General features: G+C 42.7%; 1 protein-coding gene across 1 annotated transcript in view; it reads left to right on the top strand.

Moving 5' to 3' along the window:
* LOC311236151 (ubiquitin carboxyl-terminal hydrolase 31-like) overlaps window positions 1-21,195 on the top strand; it is a gene marked incomplete at its 5' end in the record, with an annotated part of 36,067 nt that overhangs the window by 5,833 nt on the left and 9,039 nt on the right. The window contains 10 exons of the mRNA XM_084323775.1: window positions 4,106-4,243; window positions 4,879-4,967; window positions 6,445-6,537; window positions 7,778-7,913; window positions 10,635-10,785; window positions 11,862-12,042; window positions 12,156-12,267; window positions 12,708-12,802; window positions 13,091-13,168; window positions 18,511-18,640. Of these exons, the coding sequence (XP_084179901.1) occupies window positions 4,106-4,243; window positions 4,879-4,967; window positions 6,445-6,537; window positions 7,778-7,913; window positions 10,635-10,785; window positions 11,862-12,042; window positions 12,156-12,267; window positions 12,708-12,802; window positions 13,091-13,168; window positions 18,511-18,640 (1,203 nt within the window). The remainder of the gene's footprint in view (window positions 1-4,105; window positions 4,244-4,878; window positions 4,968-6,444; window positions 6,538-7,777; window positions 7,914-10,634; window positions 10,786-11,861; window positions 12,043-12,155; window positions 12,268-12,707; window positions 12,803-13,090; window positions 13,169-18,510; window positions 18,641-21,195) is intronic.

The following is a 21,195-nucleotide window of genomic DNA, read 5'->3' as shown; positions in this document are numbered from 1 at the left end:
TTTGAAGTCTTTTAAATGATGAGGCTGTGTTGCAGCACATCATCTTATCGTCTCAGACCACAATGTGAGGCTAAAGTTGAGAGCACTTACTGCTCATTAGAAAGACATCAGTGATACTTACACAAGGGAATTGGACATCCATTTTCGCTCAGAAGGAAATGGTTTGAGGAATCATATTGTTTTCATCCACCGTCCTCTTTGCCTAACAGCACCGTCTACAATTAACTGGTCAAAATGATTCTCAGAGAGAATGACGTACTATTAAAGGAACACGGCAACATTATAGGAAATGTGCTTACCGTCTTCTCCAGAGTCACACAAGAAGATAGATACCAGTTGTTTCCTCTCTGTGCGTTCAGTAGAAATATATCTGGCTGAAAGCTAGCCAGGCTTAGCACAAATGAATGGAGGCCCATATGGACCACCACTAGCCTAGCTTAAAACTCCGGGAGAGGTGTTTTTGGCCGACCGCTAGCGGTCCGTATCCACTTCCATTAATTTGTGCTAAGCTAGGCGCTTTCTACTGAACGCACAGAGAGGATATTGGTATCCATCTTCTTGTCTGACTCTGGGGAAGACGTTAAGCGCGTTTCCCATAATGCGTAGCGCGTGTTCCTTTAACTGAACAGGCTGTCCAGCCTTACAATCAACATTAGGCCGCCTGTACATTTATATAGTTCATCACTCATTTCATCATCACTCACACAAGTGTCAGCCCCTATTAGCTAACACACTCTTTGTGAACCGGACCACGACTGTGTAGGCTGACATGGAGACACTTCCGAGACCAGAGTATTCAACTCACGTCCACCACGTGCTGGTTTACACTTAAGAGTAGCCTTAGCTATATCTTAAAATATTTTAGCAATATTTTAAAATATTTTAGCAAACTATTTTCCTATTGTTAGGGAATCACACAGCCACAGAACGAGATCTAGCATAGCACACCTGCATCATTCAAGGTGTAGAACAAAGATGGTACAGTGCTCATTTGCTCACACAGGAGCACAAGAGTGGAATGAGTTGCCTTTGACCACCAAACAGATCTTGAACCTGTATAGTTTCAAGGTGAACGTTAGGAAATGACTCCTAGAAAATTCCTAGAAAAAGCTTCCTGTTTTAATGTACTGTAGTTTTAGTGTGTCTTGTCTGTACGTTTTGTACATATTTTATTAATAATGTTGTATTTTACTTTTTAATTACATTTTTAGCAATATAGGTGTAGGCTGATGATATGTGTAATACATGTTTATGTAAATACTATGTGCTGCTGAGACCAAGGACCACAATGGAAATAAGTCTGTGATTTTAGGATGCATGACTTGTTGTAACATGTAATGTATTTGAATAATTGTCAAATAAACTAAACTAAACTAAAATAAAAGCCTAATAAGACAGCCCCTGGATCCACAGTGATCAAAACAAACCTTTACTTAAAAGATGGCCTTTGTATTCGAGCCTCAGGCTGGAGGAGCACTTGCACTTCCGCTGCATCACACGGCACACAAAGTGCTGAGGCTGAGCGGACAGCTGCAAACGGGGGAAGGACGTCCCGTGGGAGCGGCTTGGAAGCTCGCGGGCGCTCGTTCTCCTTCGCCCTCTTTGACCTTGTGTGACATGTGATAGCCAGGGAATATAGAGGTGACTTTACAGCTGACCGGCTGGATGGCTCTATAGGCTACAGCCACACGCTGTTGACCGTCGATGGCTAACGGTAAAGCCGTCGGTTTTCAGAGCGCGGCTGGGCGTTATTAAAGGTCCCATTGTGGTTTCGCCCCTAGTCTCGGTGCGGATCAAGCTGTTTGAAAGTTTTAATTAAGGATCGGCAAGGTGCCCTGTGCCCGGCGGCCGTGCTCTTTCATCCGGGGGCGCAGCCAGGGCAGGAACGATACGACGTTTCAAGATCGAAGTAATCCGACGGCACGCCAGGAGTGTCTTAAATTGTTGGGGCTTGGGTTGTTATAAATATCTTCAGATTAAATAAAATATTCTGAACTGTCCGCAATAAATTAGATTCTTGGAGCCAGCCAGGAACACTGCTAGCGGCTAGCCTATATATCTAATCTACTGCCCAGTTTATAAACGTCTTATTTGCTTTCATGCCTGGGACAGACAATCAGGGATTGGACTACTTCCACCCACCAAAACAGCCTGTTGAATGTTCAATAGACTATAGTATATGGAATTTTATTACATGGGGTTTTAACATTCGCCGAAATGCTTGATTGTGATTGGTCAATAGCGCTCGTCAGAGGTCCGTTATTACTCGATAACGGACCTCTGCCAAGCAATAATGACCGCTGTGTGCAGCTGTTCGCAATCAAGCCCACTGACACACAGATTGCAGTCATGAAAGCTGCTCAGCACAGCTGCACTCAGTCATCAGTGCAATCAGACCACAGATCTGCCGGCTGCCGGCGATGACAGCAGGAGCGACAGAACAGAACTGCGTCTGCATTTGATCTCGTCTTGTTGATGGTGTAAAATGAATTAGGTATATTGTTAGTAAGTTAGCCATGTAATAAGCAGGTCATTGTCACAAAATAATTGACCTTCACTACATTTAAAACACCTCGGCGAGGCGCCTCTGTATTTTAAACTCTGTGTCGGTCAATTATTTTGCGACAATGACCTAGTAGCTATACATTATCCCTTACATATACTGTATGTACACAGGTCCTTTAACACCTGCTTCTCAGTGCCATCATCACAGCCAGGGGTGCAGTCGTAATATCAGAAGTGCCTGTACTCTGTTTAAATGATGCCACGTGCACACGCGCACGCGCATACATGTTCCCTTGCGTGCGCACAGAACAGATGATTATTATGCATAAATAGTAGGAAACATGTTTGTATAGGAAATGACTAGTTTTAGTTTAGTTTTTGTAAATATTGCCTTGAAATAGAGAAGCTGAAAAAGGTAGCAGGATGTAGCATTCAATATATAAAGAAATTATATTGTCAACAGATATGGTTGAAAAACAAACAGTGTTTTTTTTTTTTTTTTTTTTTTATCTTTTTTTCCCCTCCATTTTTCCTCCGATTTTCTCCCATCCCAATGTTAGTCGTATGCCAATTCCCAATCCCATTCCTGGTCGCTGCGCACTTAACCCCCACAGTCAGATCATCTGGGAGAGTGGAGGCTACCACGTGCTTCCTCCGACACACGTCCAGCCAATCAACCGCTTCTTTTCACCTGGCAGCGCGGATCCTCCCTGAGAGGGCGTAGCGTGTGGAAGGATCACACTATCCCACTCAGGTCCTATCCGCGCTTAGCAGGCGCCCCGACCAAACTGTAGGAGTCGCTGTTTACAACGACCCGGACCCACCCCGCCAGCTTCTCCCACCCTCTAATACAGCCAATTGTATTAGTGTGAACGGCCAGCCAAGCTGGTGACAACCCCGGAGCTGTGAGCTGGATTCGAACAGGCGAATCCAGCTCACAGCTCCGGGGTTGGTGACGAACGCAATCTCTGCTACGCCACCTAACCGCCCAACAAACAGTGTTTTAAATGTAATTGTAGATGCAATATTGTAGTTACAATTTCTTTAATTGAATTAACTTAATTAACTAAGAAAAGTAAATACAAACTAAATTAACAATGTAACTTACAGTTTACAGACGGACAGTTTCCTTCTGAAGCACAACTTAATGCCTCGTCCTTCCAGTCGGGACCATTTGTCACATAGTGAGAGCTCCACAGATCAAGCAAACCCCCACAGGGCTTGTATTTTGGTTTTGCACTTCTCATTCTTTGTTATGCTATCGGTATCCTATTATTATGCAACGACTAGGTGATAGATAAGTGCCGGTACTTGGCGCACGGCGCGACGAGTCGAGTGAAAGTTGTGAACGCATTTTTGTGTGCGCGCGCGTGCACATCCGTGCGCACGTACTTCTGCTCAGAAAAGTGCTGGGACGCCGTGGTACCGCGTGGGACCACCACTGCACCACTGATCACAGACACCAACCAACCTTTAGAGATTATGCTGATTATAGCATCCCGAACAAACGTTCTGAACATTTCACCATGAACCGAGGTAAAAGAAGACCGGACTCCACTTGAAAATGCTTTCTCTTATAGTTGTTATTTATTTACTCCAGAATGTGGTGTCGAAGAGCGCCCTTCAGTTCAAGGGGAACGCACAACACGACGCGCAGGAGTTCCTCCTGTGGCTGCTGGACAGAGTTCATGAAGACCTCAACAACATCGTCCACCCTGAGAGCAGAGCCGCCAGGAAGGTGACTGTCTGTCTGTCTGTCTGTCTGTCTGTCTGTCTGTCTGTCTGTCTGTCTGTCTGTCTGTCTGTCTGTCTGTCTGTCTGTCTGTCTGTCTGTCTGTCTGTCTGTCTGTCTGTCTGTCTGTCTGTCTGTCTGTCTGTCTGTCTCTGTCTGTCTGTCTGTCTGTCTGTCTGTCTGTCTGTCTGTCTGTCTGTCTGTCTGTCTGTCAGTCTCTCTGTCTGTCTGTCTGTCTGTCTGTCTGTCTGTCTGTCTGTCTGTCTGTCTGTCTGTCTGTCTGTCTGTCTGTCTGTCTGTCTGTCTGTCTGTCTGTCTGTCTGTCTGTCTGTCTGTCTGTCTGTTTTTTTTGTGTGTGTATTGTTTTTATTGACCTATAGTCCATTCATGCTGAGTGAATCAGTTCCCCCAGCCACATTTGTTTATTCACATTTTTTGGGGGAATTAGCCTATACCTGATAGAAAATGTATAGAAAATTCATCGAATCGAAACTCATCGAATCGAATCGTGGTCAAATGAAGAGATGCATTGAATCGTTGCCTGAAGAATCGTAATCGAATCAAATCGTTGTGAGGTCGAATCGTTACACCCCTATTGTATACTGTACCCTTACTGTTCTACCTATGTTGTGCCTCTCTAGCCTCCAATAGAAGATGAACAGGTCCGTGAAGGATCTCCATTACCAGCGCCCAGCTCCTTTGTTCAGGAGTTGTTTCAGGCGCAATACAGGTGAAGAAGCTTTTACTTTTCATGTTAATCACGTCTGATGATGATGATGATGATGATGATGATGATGATGATGATGATGATGATGATGATGATGATGATGATGATGATGATGATGATGATGTGTAGATAACGTGATCCTACTCACTAACTTTGGATCATATTATTTTATGTTACTTTTTTATTTCTAAGCTTCTAGGAGAAGGACTTTCACTAGGGATGAGTCACGACTAGTTTGTTTTAGCGATCCTGAGTTTAGAACTGATCGGTATAGACTTACAGTAGACCATTAGTTTGGGGTCAATGTACCAAAAATGCGAATCATGTTACAAGGTCTCTTAGTATTGGGGAAATTCTCTGTTTTAGCCCAGGCATTGCCCCGATATCAGCATCAGAATAATCAAATCCCCAGTTTTCACATCAAGCCTTCACCGTCAAATTTACCTTGATGTTCAATCTTTAGGTCAAGGTCAGTGACCATTTTTTTTTAATTTATCTTTATAGCGCATTTAAAAACAACCGAGGTTGACCAAAGTGGTGCACAATACAAAGTACAAAAGTAATGTAAATACAATACAAAAACACAAGATGCACAATTTACACAAACAGAAATAGTACTGCAAAGAGTACTACACATATAACAAATACAACAGAAAAATACAATATAAAATGCACAGTCAAAATAGAGGCATGAATGTACGGCTCAACCTGAACGAAAAGCCAGTGACAAAAGGTGAGTCTTTTAACAAAGACTTACAAATCGCTAGGGTTGGGGGCAGATCTAGTCTGTAAAGGTGAACTGTTCCACAGCATTACCGTAAACACGAGCGCCACAGAGACGGTCAGAATGCGTGAGTTATCAGACCCACACACAGGGGTGGAGTTTCCTATAGGCCGCATAGGCGGTTGCCTAGAGCGATACCCACTGCGCCCACAGACGGGGCAGAATGGAAGCGATAGATGGCGGCGCTGGTTACCTTCTCTGATCCTTCAACTCCGGAAGGAAATTAATATATGTCATGCATGAGTGTAGCTGCAGCCATGTTATCCAAAACTTCTTCTGATTACTTTGTGTGTTTTTTCTTTTCTTTTTAAAGGTATGGTGAAATTGATGTTTTAGTAACATTGATGAGCATTCTAAAAGCAATTCTTAAAAATATTCAATTTGAAAAACAATCTTAAATTGTATTTAACACTGTATTTTGTTTTGTTTTTTTGTTTTCTGTTTCTTTGCTTGCATGTAATTTTAGCCATCTTAATTGTTAGTTTCATTGTGTATTGTATGTTGAGTACTGGCTTTTAATCATTCTGTTTTGCAATAATTGTTTTTGTATGTTTTTTTGTGTGGACCCCAGGAAGACTAGCTGGTTGCCATGGCACCAGCTAATGGGGATCCGTAATAAAATCAAAATCAAACTCAGGTGCTTGAAACGCTCCACTGTGTCTCTTTCTAAACGGTTTGATTTGTGTCTCGGTGCAGGTCCTCCTTGACCTGCCCTCACTGCCAGAAACAGAGCAACACCTTCGACCCTTTCCTCTGCATCTCACTGCCCATCCCCGTACCTCACACACGGTAAGGTGATGAATCTAAGGGCGCTTTCACACCCAATTCATGCAAATTGTGCATTTATATAGCACTTTTATCCAAAGTGCTTTACAATTTACAAACTCATATTTGACCCATTCACTCACACGTTCACACACCGACGGCGGAGGCCGACCATGCAAGGTGCCGACCTGCTCATCGGGAGCAGTTAGGGGTTAAGTGCCCTACATTTATAATGTTTATAATAATATTGTTCAATACGTAGCCCCTCTACCAATGCGTACAGTATAAGACCAGGGGTGAGTCTTATACGTCTCTCAAAGTCTTTGGGGAGGCAGGATGGCCAGACAGGAGGGTGTATTCTAGCTGTGAGCTGGTGACTGAAATGTGTGCCCCTTCAGGCACCAGTGCCCCTGAGCAAGGCACTGAACCCCAAAACCGCTCTAGGGCAGGGCGCTGCACTGCGGGAGACCCTGCGCTCTGACCTCTCTGATTAAATGCATATGTGTGTATGTGTAACTACTGTAGGAGGGATATGCGAAAAATACTAATTTAAATTGCCTTGTGTACATTAACAATCATTATTACATGGCGTTTTCACATTCGCCGAAATGCTTGCTTGTGATTGGTCAATAGCGCTCGTCAGAGGTCCGATATTACTCGATAACGGACCTCTGTGGAACAATAATGACCGCTGTGCGCAGCTGTTCACAATCAAGGCCACTGCATCAGTGCAGCCAATCAGACACACCTGCTGGCTGCACTGACAGCGGAGTGTGTGTGACGATGACAGCGGAGCCAGAACAGAACTGCGTCTGCATTTGATCTCGTCTTGTCGATGTAAAATGAATTAGGTATATTGTTAGTAAGTTAGCCATGTAATAAGCGGGATAATGTATAGGCGCTGCGCCTCGGTATTTTAAACTCTGTGTCGGTCAATTATTTTGCGACAATGACCTCGTAGCTATACATTATCCCTTACATAATCTTCTTCTAAAGAGGGAATACTGATCTAGAGTCGGCTTCAGTTTGTTAGTTCGGGTGAGGTCATGAAAACTAAATGTTGCTGCTCACTGACCCCAGATTAGTGCTAAAAATTAAGCATAGATGCCCAACCCTGGTACTGTTTGGAAGTACAAGGATTTGGACTAGTAGATCTGACGGGGGGGGGGGGGATGCTAAAATTAGATGCTGCCATGTGTCTTTAAACAGTGTTGAAAAGATAGTTATGTAACAACCATTTCCTTTCAATTATCTTGCGTCTAAGGCCCCTGTATGTGACGGTGGTTTACCAAGGGAAGTGCTCTCACTGTATGAGAGTGGGGGTGGCAGTGCCCCTCTCGGGCACCGTGTCCAGACTGAGGAACGCCGTGGCCCAGGAGACCAAGATCCCCACCGAACAGGTACCGTCTCGTTCGAAACCGACACGCGTGTGCGTGTATGAAGATGAAGCTGTAATGGCTTCTTGTTGGTAAACCAGGTAGTGTCTTCGACACGACGTTCCAAAAATTATCCAAAACGAGATCCAGGGTATTGTGAATTAAATTATAGGTTTATTTGAAGCATCTGAAGAATCTAAAGAAAACCTCAAAAGAAAGATTACAATACTAAAAAAAAGTACTGAATTCTCACACTGATGTGGTTTAAAGAAAAATGTATAACCTGGCACCTTCACCAAACATTTTGACCATGCCTAGGCCTTCTCTTCCTGCTCATTACAGTAAGAGACCTAAAAGTCCCCGCCCCCCACCCCCAATGTGCACTACCAACCTTTGGATGCTAGGTGGGGTTAGGTAGATGACTACGGAGGTGCAGAAAACAAATGTAAATAAATAATAGATACACTAAGAACACAACAGAATGGCAACAACGGAAGCGTCTCGCAGGGAATGATAATGTGCCGATTTGTAGGGATGAGAGAAACAAAGGATCTGTCGCGACTTCGTCCTTCAACCGAGGTGCTGAACTGGAAACAACTATCAAGGGAGAAGAATTTAGCAACTCTTTGGAGGCCGATGTTCTAAAAATATTTTGCTGAATCTTTCTCCCTCGCCAGCTCTGTAGGAAGGAACGACATTGAAAGGGAAGGCTCTCTGTTAGTGGTCAAAGAGTTTGGAGTCTTGTGTCTCTTTGTGATTTAATCCATTAAAAAAAGAAATGTTATTTTCCTCATAGTGCTGAGAAATTATTTAACATTGTTTATCGTCTTTTAATGGGATCATATTTCCATGAAATTATGACATTGTTAGTACACCATTCTGTTTTTAACAAGCACGTATTATTAGCTGAAATGTCTCACAAAGTGATGTCTGAAATATCAGAGGGAATATCAATTCAAACTTAAAAGAGTTTTTGGTTTGATATCACACCTAACATTACCAGTATCGCAGTTCAATGCGTTGGACATCAATTGGATTATCTATCATTATTAGGCATGGTTTTGCATACATTAACAGATATCGTACTACTACTGACTGTATATCAATAACTGTGTATTGGAAGAAAAAGTCGTGTTAATTTATGTTAATTCTTCCAACTCACCCAAGCACTAGTTCCTCCACAAGACCCGAAATAAGACCTTTGACCTGTTACGTTGTTCTGTTTATTTCTGACCGGTAGGCCTACTGTATAGTTTAGGCCGGGCACATGCAACGTCTATTCCTCTTTGACCAATCAGGAATGTTCTCTGTGAGCTATCAATGGATTCAGACATTTTTGTCTGTCTCTTAATGGAACACGCCAAAATGATTGGAAATGTGCCTACCGTCTTCTCCAGAGTCGGACAAGAAGATAGATACTAATTTCCTCTCCGGCACTAGCCTGCTATCCACTAGCCTAGCTCTGACTCTTACCACCTAACCTGCACAGACTACGGCGCATAGCGTATGATGTATATCATGCCAGTTAGGGTACCTCATGCATAATGCACCTGTGTATACTGTATACTTTACTTACTCATAGTATACTCTTTATTCAGATTTGAAGTGTTTATTGCCCATAATTATTGTAACGTATAATATAACTGATAGGGTATATGCAGTAGAAGACCCTCATCTGCACCTTTGATTACACTGCTTACTTGCTCATATTCTTATATTCAGAGTTAATTATATTGTTTACACTGCTTATTTTTATCTTTACTATAGTTTTATTGCCTATATTGAAGTCTTCTACTATTACCATGCCCGTACCTGTACCTCCCCTCCCCCCCTCTACCACATGCTGCTATGATGCCGAATCTCCCCAAGTAGATAAATACAGGAATATCTTATCTTATCTTAAAACTCCAAGAGAGGTGTTTTTGGCCAACAGCTAGGCTAGCTGATCCGTATCCGCTTCCATGCATTTGTGCTGAGCTAGGCTAGCTTGCAGCCAGATAGCTTTCTACTGAACGTACAGAGAGGAAATTGGAGAAGACGGTAAGCGCATTTCCCATAATTTTGGCATATATATATATATATTATTGACTTTCATCGCCTCTGTTCAGATTGTGCTAACTGAGATGTACTTTGACGGCTGTCATCGCCTCTGTTCAGATTGTGCTAACTGAGATGTACTTTGACGGCTGTCATCGCCTCTGTTCAGATTGTGCTAACTGAGATGTACTTTGACGGCTGTCATCGCCTCTGTTCAGATTGTGCTAACTGAGATGTACTTTGACGGCTGTCATCGCCTCTGTTCAGATTGTGCTAACTGAGATGTACTTTGACGGCTGTCATCGTCTCTGTTCAGATTGTGCTAACTGAGATGTACTTTGACGGCTGTCATCGCCTCTGTTCAGATTGTGCTAACTGAGATGTACTTTGACGGCTGTCATCGTCTCTGTTCAGATTGTGCTAACTGAGATGTACTTTGACGGCTGTCATCGTCTCTGTTCAGATTGTGCTAACTGAGATGTACTTTGACGGCTGTCATCGTCTCTGTTCAGATTGTGCTAACTGAGATGTACTTTGACGGCTGTCATCGTCTCTGTTCAGATTGTGCTAACTGAGATGTACTTTGACGGCTGTCATCGTCTCTGTTCAGATTGTGCTAACTGAGATGTACTTTGACGGCTGTCATCGTCTCTGTTCAGATTGTGCTAACTGAGATGTACTTTGACGGCTGTCATCGTCTCTGTTCAGATTGTGCTAACTGAGATGTACTTCGACGGCTTTCATCGGTCCTTCTGCGACGATGACGACGACCTCGAGATCATCCAAGAGAGCGACTGCATCTTTGCCTTCGAAACGCCGGAGCTGTTCAGACCAGAGCAGATCCGGTCACAGCGAGGAGGTACAGTATGGCATTATTTATGTTGATTCCCTAGAAATCAGTTTAGCTCCGTGGCGTATTAGGCCCCGTGGGAGTCTAGATTAGATTATCAATGGAGAAATGCTTTAATCAGGAAGTGATTACACAAATTCGCCGCCATGGTGGTTTGTTCTGTAAAGCAGTAAAACGTGCATAATATATACTAGGGGTGGGAATCACCAGAGGCCTCACGATACGATACTATCACGATACTTGAGTCACGATACGATAGTATTGCTATATTAATATTGCGATATATTGCGATTTATTACCTATTTTCAACTGCAAAGTAAAACTTTGTCAACATGTTTTATCTAATAAAATAAAGTTCAGTCTGCTCATCTCACTTCAATCATTTTTATTGCAGAACATGGTATTTTCTCAAGCAGACAGATGTAAACACTGTAATCTGTGTTGCATGTACCTGACAAACTGAACTGTATGTATTACAGTCATATTCCAACTTAACTGAATGCACATGTGTGTGTGGACAACTGTACTATTACAGGTATTGAAATGAACAATGCAACTTCCTTATACAAAAAAATATATACAAAAAAATATATATATACTTTTATGAATAATTAAATATCGATACTTGCCATCCCTGTATCGCTACAGTATCGCCACGCAAAGTATCGCGATACTACTACGTATCGATTTCCCCCCCCACCCCTACTATATACTGTACGTTTCTGCCCTTCCTGTTTCTCATTCAAACCTTTATTTCAACACGTACGACACTAAAGTTACCCTCATTTACAGCGACGATGAGCTTACAAAACAATCACACAGTGGGCGGAGATCATACTTTTAAATGTGGCAAAAGAAGCAAAAGAAGAACCTTCAGCTTCAGAGTCAGTCGGAGGGCATTCCAGGTGTTGGAAGCATCAAAGGAAAAAAGCAGTTTTTCCTAGGCAGAGCAAACTGGAGGAACCCTAAGAACCAACCAGTCATTTGAATGTGTAGAATAGGTTCCAAGATTCCAAAATACTTGTGTGACTAACCTGCGTTATCACAGAGCTCTTTATCAGACCTTGCGTGTATGTTCACTACAGGAAGCCCACATGCAAATCTGAACCAGAACAACTTGAAGTACGGCACAGATAACAACAGGCTACCCGCGCAGATACAGGAGCCTGTGACCCCGCCTCCGAGTCCCAATAAGAACACCGGTCAGGCGGACAAAGTGGTGCTGCTGGTGTGTAACCGGGCGTGCGCCGGGCAGCAGGGACGCAGGTACGCTCGCCGAACGGCATTGCACAAAGGTTTCAAATGATGTCCTGCAAAATATCTGTGTATTGTTTAGTTTCTTTTTACAAAATGCGTTGTTGCGTGTGCAATGATTGCAGGTTTGGTAATCCATTTGTACTGTATTTGGAGCGTACAGTAACATGGGATGTACTTCAGAAGGAGATCCTGGAAAAGATGCGACATCTTTTGCGCCCGGGAGTATTTGTACAGGTACGTTCTATTGTGCAGATGGTCACGGACATAATTATGTGCACATGTACCTATGGAGGCCCCGTGGAGTTTTATGTTTGACTTATAATAACGTGTAATGTTTGTTTGTATTGAAATCCTGCGCTATCTTCTGCCGTCAACTAAAAACACACATCAATCTTCATACTGTCTTTTACTATCAGGCACTTTGCTACTAGTAATCTTCGTTGCCTATTATTACTACCTACTATGCTAATCAGTCTATACTACTATACACTCAAGACTCCAGCACTCAAGAAGTTTGACTGTTTGATGGATAATCCTACTTTGCTGCCAGAGTTGTACCCTTCCTGCTGGCCTGTTGTACAGACCTTGTAAGTCGCTTTGGATAAAAGCGTTCAGCTAAATGACTAAATGTAAATGTGAATTGTGGAACTGTGATACTCCTTGGCTGCCTGTAGGTGGGGCCCTTCAGTTTGCGTGTGGTGGGAGTGGTCGGAATCACATATCTCTTGCCTCAAGAGGAGCAGCCACTGTGTCACCCCTCCGTGGAGAGGTAATGTCCCTTACCCGCCACCAGAGGGTGGCACTGACTTGAGCCACCGGTTATGACATTGCCGTGCCCTCATTGTGCTGAATTGGCTTATGGTTCAATAAGTGCTATGCTCTCTCGTATGTGTTTACAAAAAAATTATAAATAAAATCTTGAGAGGTTTAGTTGCCCGTCTTGTTTTTATAGATTTCTTCCATAGAGGAGACAGACTCTTTTTACATTGATTATCTATATCATCATGTCATGAAAGATGACTGTAACTATTGATGTCGTCTTTTTTCCCCCCAACAGGGCGTACAAGTCTTGCGGTCCAGGAGGTCCACCTCATGTCAAGATCGTCGTAGAATGGGATAAAGAAACAAAGGACTAGTAAGTGGAATCAGGGGAAAGAACCCACTCTTAAAGGGACACTTCACACAAAAAACAATGCTGATTTATTTTGCACATAATCTCACACACATCCAAAGGCTCTAAGCCGTTTTGCACACGTTAATGCACCATGCAATTATGTAGATGAAAAGATAGCAATACCTTGTCTTATAGGGACTGCTACCTTATCATTTCATTGAGCTGTAATTAACACAACACAAGGATTCAATGTCCCCGCTGACATCACTGGTGGCCATATTCAAACTAATTTACTAATTTACCAATGACTGTCAAACTAAACTAACGTGTGCAAAACCGCTTAGGGTTTTTGGATGTGTTTCAGATTCAGATTACTTTATTCACCATATTGTATATACAAATGGAACGTAATTCGACATTACAGTGCATGATTTTTTTTTCACAAATAGGAATAAACATAATAATAAATAAATAAATAAATAAATAAATAAATAAATAAATAAATAAATAAATAAATAAATAAATAAATAAATAAATAAATAAATAAATAAATAAATAAATAAATAAATAAATAAATAAATAAATAAATAAATAAATGCAAAACAGGACAGAACAGTGAGACAACAATAAGACAGTAAAAGTGCAGTGGTTGGGGACATGGATACAGTGCAGCACAGTTCAAGTCCAGAGGTCCAGCCCTAGTAGCTCGCCATAGAGGGGGGGGGGGGGAGCAGGGGGACACCTGACTCATTTACCAGGCGAGCTGCTGAGGGGAAGAAGCTGAGTCTATGGCGGGACATTAAAGGGGCTATGTACTGCTATTCCTATCACTATTTGGGCAACTTTACACAATTCCTGTTAGTCTATTGAAGACATTTGTAAGGTTTTTTTTCAAAAAAATGCATTGTTTTATATTTCTAATCAAGTACTCAAAACCATCATTTTTCAGCCTCAAGAAATCAGGCTGTTATGGCCTGGCTCCGCCCATAAGCACTTTGAGTGACAGTGCCACACAGTCTGCACTGGTAGAGGGAGGGAGGGAGGGGGGGGAAGAGAGAGAGAGAGAGAGCGAGAGAGAGAGAGAGAGAGAGAGAGAGAGAGAGAGAGAGAGAGAGAGAGAGAGAGAGAGACAAAAAAAGACAGGCCGTTATTGACAAGGCCCCCTCTCTCCCTCCCTCCCTCTCTCTTCCTTTCTCTCCCTCTCGTGATGAGCCCGCGCGGCAGAGAGAGAGAGAGAGAGAGAGAGAGAGAGAGAGAGAGAGAGAGGGAGGGGGTGGGAGAGAGAGAGAGAGAGAGAGAGAGAGAGAGAGAGAAAAAAAGACAGGCCGTTATTGACAAGGCCCCCTCTCTCCCTCACTCCCTCTCTCTTCCTTTCTCTCCCTCTCGGCTCTCGGTGATGAGAGTCCGCGGCAGCTTGTGGTTTTTTTTTTCTTTCTTTCAATCTCCCGTTTGGTACCCCCCCCCCAAATGCTCTCTATCGCTCTCTCTCTCTCTCCCCATGCAGAGTATGAGGAAATGGTTTCGATGTGTACAGTCAGTCTAGGTAGAATGTGGGCGGGCATTAGCTACACAGAGCCAATCACATCACTGTCTGCTACCCACGTATATGGGCCGTTCAAATCAAAATGGCCTGATTTACTGGAGGAGGAAAGGGGCTGAGCTGAATCACAGCAATCCGCCAATATGGTATTTAGACACTAAAACACATTGATACGAACTCCTACAGTATTACTATAATACAATGCTAGAGACTGAAAAATTACATTTATAGTACATGTCACCTTTAATGTCTTGGGCAGCTGTAGCCGCCTGCCGTGGGGGAGCATGATGAAGAGGCCGTGACCCGGGTGGGCGGGGTCTGCCATGATCTTCCTCGCCCTCCTCAAGGCCCTGGTGGAATGTAGGGACTCGAGGGAGGGAAGGGGGCAGCCGATCACCCTCTCCGCTGATCGTATCACCCGATCACCCGTATCATGTGTGTGAAATTATGTGCTGATAAATCAGTGAGTGATGTTACAGTGAGAACCCCACGTAAAGGAGAAACCACCCCCCATCATGTTGTATTGTACTTGTGCTGTATAATGACAATACATTTGAATTGAATCTAATCTAATCGAATAGGGAGCTGTGTGCAGATAATTTGACTAGCTCAGCTAGCAAGCCGGCTGATGGCCAAAGCCAATAGGGAGCTTTGTGTTCTCCGCAAATGGGTCATTTTGTTCTTACGAACCTGTCGACTTTGGTTGTCGCAGTCTGTATACTGTCACCTTGAAGGGGAACAGCAAGTTAAGAATATTCCAATATGTTGTTTCCATGGCCTAGGCAATCTCAATCAATATTTGTGAACATGAGCTACTCAGAAACCAGAGGATCAATACTCAAACTTGTGATGTCATCGAATATAATGTCCGGAGCTATAGACAATACATGGTAGACTGCTTTTGTGGACCCACAGAAAGTTTGCTTTCTTTATTTTTTATACTCAAATGTGCTTTAGTGTTCTCAGTTATTCAACAGAAAATGTACCCATATACTCCCGTGGGTGCTCTGTCATCTTTACCATCTCTCTTAATTCATTGTCTGTGGAGCAACTCTAATAATCACAATTATTTTGATTGATATTGAAATCACAATTATTAAACATGGTTATATGATTTACCTTTCTACTGCAATTGGGCTTGGGGAGGAGGGGAAGAGTGCACCGCTGTGAGGGAAGGCTGTGCTGAGTTTACAACACAATGAGAGCAACGCGGCATCCGGCACAATAATCGTTTTATCTCCATTATCTTGTTTTCATGATCGTGGGAAGACAAAATCCCAATTGAAACTCGATTAATCGCCCTGCCCTATTGATGACATCACAAATTTGAGATTTAGAACTCCAGTTCTTGGATTAGGGAGAGTTGTTTTGGTTCTCTAATATTTCTGGACAGTCTTAGATCATAGGAATAACATGTATGCATTCTGAACGGGCATAATTCCCCTTTAAGGCGAGGTCAGGCAAAGACTTTCACAACTCTATCCTTTAACTCATTCAGCGCCAGCGATTACCCTCATTCCTGTAGTCAATGGGCCACGCTAAAAGATAGGCATTTTCACTGTGCGTCACAATGTTTGCAGAGCTATATCTATTAGGGATGCTTGATATACCGATATTGTCCAACTCTTAATTTCCGATACCGATGTCAAAAACGGAATAATTTCAGGTAATTAACATTACATATCTCTTGTTGTGGAATGAACACAACATTATGCATACTTTTGACAATAAATAAAACCAGAATTTGTTCTTACTTGCTTGCCTGGGTAAATAAAGGTTATAGAAATGTAAAAAAAGAAGAAAAAAAACTTTTTTTTAAACCGATACCGATATTTTCCGATATCACATTTTAATGCCAATATCGGTAGGCCGATAATATCGGACATCCCTAATATCTATATTCTATATTATAGCTATGGAGATAATACTATGGCTCATTTGACACTATCTCTCGTCCAACATGAAAAAAATAGTAGATATTTTCATGTATACATTCGCGTGCTATCCCGTGGTGAATATTGTATAGTTTCAGAGTGATCCAGGCTAATTCCTGGAAGCTGAGTTATGGAGCGCTATGTGCATTTTGCAAAAGTCGTTTGCGTTTCTTGCCTGGACACAATATTATTTCCAAATCAAAGGTATATAATAGGTACCATGTTTCATCATGAAGGCATCAAGGGGGGGGGGGGTCGTTTTGTGATGCTCTGATCGTCAGCAACGGCATACGTTTTGAATACTACATACGTTGATCGTTGCGATCGATGTGAAATCATTGTTGGATCAAAATAGGATTGATGTCATATAGTCCTTACCTTTGATAGGAGGTATTGCAAAAAGAATATTCCAATTGTCTGATTGCGATTTCCAGTATTGATGTCCATCGGGTCCCTGACATGAAATGGCACAAAATATGTATCAAGTGTGCTGAACGCGTTCCAATGTACTCGGAGGAAGCGTTTCACTTGCCTGGGTCCAAATTCTCTTCCCGGACCATATAAAGTGTAACACACAGTGTGAAATAAGGTTTCAAAGGGTAGGCGATACTGCCACCTAGCAGGATTCGGCCGGCATTGCACTCTCGGGGTCTCAGAATGAGTTCCAATGATAACACAGAGGTCCGTGAGAGTGTATAGTATATTAACACTTTAATCGCAGAAGACAACGCTGGACAGCGTCTTTGATATCAATATTTCAAAAATCTGTGATCGAAATCATATTTCTCCCCCGGAGACATTATATGTACTGGTGAGCCCCTCTCAATTCTCCAACGGTTCAAGAGCGCCATCTGGTGGCCGATCGGCCGCTCGCCCAAACAGGAAGTGATGCGGATGAAGTGGTGCTCACCCATATTTCGTCCGGGCACTCGCTATCATTAGCAGGACTCCATCTTGACACAATGGATGTTGATCGGTTACCAATAACTCGATAAACAACATGATTTGGACGTATATACTATTATACAACCTGGAAATGGATCGGATATTTCGACATCCCATAATAGAAACATTTCTGTTCCACGCTCATCTCCCAACGGCCCGAGGAAGCTACGGTGAGTTTCAGCGTTATTTTTTAATGTCTTCGATACTAACTGCTCTAATGATCATATCACCCACACTAGATGAATGATATAACGTTGCCCACGGAATTATAAACGACCCCCCCCCCCATCCGGTCAACATCAGATCATATGTAGTAACTCCTAGAAGCACGTCCATTTGAAATTTTTTATCTCGCACAGATTCCTACCAAACTGTATTTGATCATCAATATAATGCATTTAGGGCTATAAATCAAGTTCTGGAGAAAGCTGCAGAAAACGATAAAAACATACTTATACTTTAGACCGTATTTTAGTATGAATATGTGAATGAAAAAGTATAACGTTGCTACACCCTGAACAATAGATATAGGACGTTGAATGGGCCATGGTAATGTCAATTTAGCAATACAATTTAAAAAGTTATAGCCCTGCAAAGAAGGGGAACTTCTCCATGTTAAATAGGGCTGGCGAGGGATGGTAAATTATGAATTTAACCCCGGCGATCAAAGTGTTAATGTCGAAAAAAAGAAAAACGGACCAAATAACGAGTACACTCGTTATTGGCACTTAACCGCTGGCGGCCAATAACGAGTATACTCGTGATTGGCGCAGAAAGTGTTAAGACATGCAAGAAAGAATCTGTTCACGACAACTGTAGCACTAAGTCTCTTGTTACGATCCAGGTCTGCCTTCGTAGAGGTCTCTCTTTGTTAACACAAGTAGTTTGATGTCCTTTGAAGCTCCGCGTGACCTTTCTGTGACTTGCACTTGTTGTGTTTGCAGTCTGTTCAAACGCACCGAGGACGAGTACACCCCTGATGCGGAGAGCGTGCGTCAGATGAAGGAGCAGCACCTGCAGCCTCAGACCTGCTCCCTCGCTCAGTGCTTCCAGCTCTACACCAAAGAGGAACAGGTAGACTCACCCTGTGGCACAGTGTTCTGCAGTGCCCATCTGCAGTGACCAATCAATGTGACAATTGATACCCAGTATTAGGTCTAGGAGGTGTTTTGCGAAGTAGTACAGTAGGTTGACCAATTCATCGGTTTGGACGATTAATCGGCGCCGATAGTAACGGCCGGTTTGATTGATTGATTGATTGATTGATTGATGGACAATTGTATTAACAGATTGCAGAATGGGTACAATACAGTACAGCTCAATACACACAATTGTTAAGGGGATGCAGACCAGAGAAAGACTTTCGACTTGTTTACATCAGGGTCCCCCATTTTCAATTCATCATAACATATATGACATACATGACATACAGGTAGACAGTACTGTTGCATCTAGATATTTATGACATACCAGATCTACAAATATACAGTACTGTTTATGAGTACAAAAAGAGGCTAAAACATTTGAGGGGGAATAAACTGTACATTGGAGGAGGTTGGGTAGGTGGGGGGGGGGTTGGGTAGGTGGGGTAACTGTACATTGGAGGTGGTTGGGTGGTGGGGGGGGGGTGGGGGGGGATGGGGGTTGGGTAGGCGTGGGTGGGGGGGGGTGCGAGGTGACAGATATCCTGCTGTTCGATTAGCCATCTTTACAGGGCTCTATAGCGGGCTGATTTAAGTGAGCTAGCGTGAAGATACTGGTATCATATCGATGGCCGAAGAGCAAAACCTCCTATCTGAAAAATTCACTTTTTTTAGCAAATTTTATAAAAATGTGTACCGTAGTTTTCTTGCAGAATGCTATTTCAAAGTGAAATCCGCCAATCAGAGAATTATGCAGATAGGAAGTTTTGCTCTTGGGCCATCGATATGAAACTAGAGGTCTTGAGGAATCCAAAGGTACCTTGTCATGCTAGCTTACTGGCAAAGGGTTTGCTCCAATGTTAAGCTATTTTAAAATAGCTTACATTTGATGGGAGGATTGATATCAGCAGATTAATCAGCTATCAGCCTTTTCCTGCTCCAAACTATTGTTATTATGTCGGCCTTTAAAAATCCACGGTCGACCTCTAGTGCGAAACGCAAGGGTGTATTGTAATCACTTGTGTCTGTGTGTCTTTCTGTCTGTAAACCGTTATAATTTATGTTATTTCTTATTAGATATTTGGCAAATATTTGGTGGATAGGTTCAGCCAAGGACCAGCACTATTGGATTGTTTTGGTAATTGGTAAAAGATCAATGCCGCAGATCAAAGACATTCAAGCAATTAGTGTATATCGTACTTAGGATCAAGATGGCGGCCAATAACATTTCCAACTGAGGCCAGGAGTGAGGATGACATGAGATCTACTGGGAATACACACAGTATTATAAAGAGTCTCCTCCTCAGTCTGCTTGGCGTTATATATTCATGACAGGAGGGTGGGTTTACAGGTTAACATGTTCTGTAGCATCGGTAGGCATACGGTGTCTCTCCTTGTGCCATTCTAATTATAAGAATCTATATTTTGTACAGCGTATTAACCCATTACCCGCCAAAATCGCTGTTCAATGTTATTGCCCGCCATGCGTTGTCTGCCAATATCGCTGTACAGCGTGTTTCAAGGTCATATTTCATATTTTCGTCATGGAATTCATATTTCACCCACGGAGCCTTGTCATATGCTGTGGGAGCCATCACAACTCTGCAACGCTTCAATACCGCCACCTGGTGGCCGATCGGCGAGTTGCCAAACCGGTAATGCCCGTTTCAGCTCGGTCCGTCCCCTAATTCCGTCCGGCCACTCGTTTATTGTCCCGGGACTCAATCCACACACCGTGGACATGGCTCGTTGCCATAACTCAATAAACAACATGATTTGGGTGTATATTAGTATTATACAAACCGGAACTGGATTGCCTCGATCCCCACCACATAACTGGGATCTGTTTGTTCCACTCTCATCGCCCAACGGTACGAGGAGACGGACGTGAGTTTCAGCATTTTTCGTTATAATTTTCGATACAAACTGCTCTGATCAATATATCACCCATACTACATGAATCATTTAACGTCGGTCACGGAATTATAAATGACCCCCCCCCCCCCCCTCCGTTCACCCGCAGATGATCAGTCATAACGTTTAGGACCATGTACATTTTAAATCTTTAATATAGCATGGATCGGTATCAAACTGCATTTGATAATCTAATATATGCATTTATGCTTATATCTCACGTTCTATGAAATACTGCAGAAAACGATAAAAACATATTTATACTCTAGACGGTATTTTCGTATGAATGTGTGAATGAAAAAGTAAAACGTTCCTACATCCTGAACGATAGATAATTGATGTTGAATGGGCCATAGTAATGTCAATTTAGCAATACAATTAAAAAAGTTATAGCCCTGCAAAGAAGGTGAACATCTCCATAGACAAATAGCGCTGGCAGAGAATGGTTTAGGATGATCAAAGTGGTGGCAGAGAATGGGTTAACATAAATGTTCTTAAAAAAACATGCCAACATTATGGGAAATGTACTGACTGTCTTCTCCAGAGTCAGACAAGAAGATATATATCAATTTC

This window comes from Notolepis coatsorum, assembly GCF_963971535.1.
Source record: "Notolepis coatsorum genome assembly, chromosome: 10".
Taxonomy (NCBI): domain Eukaryota; kingdom Metazoa; phylum Chordata; class Actinopteri; order Aulopiformes; family Paralepididae; genus Notolepis; species Notolepis coatsorum.
This window is presented reverse-complemented; position numbering and strand designations above follow the sequence as displayed.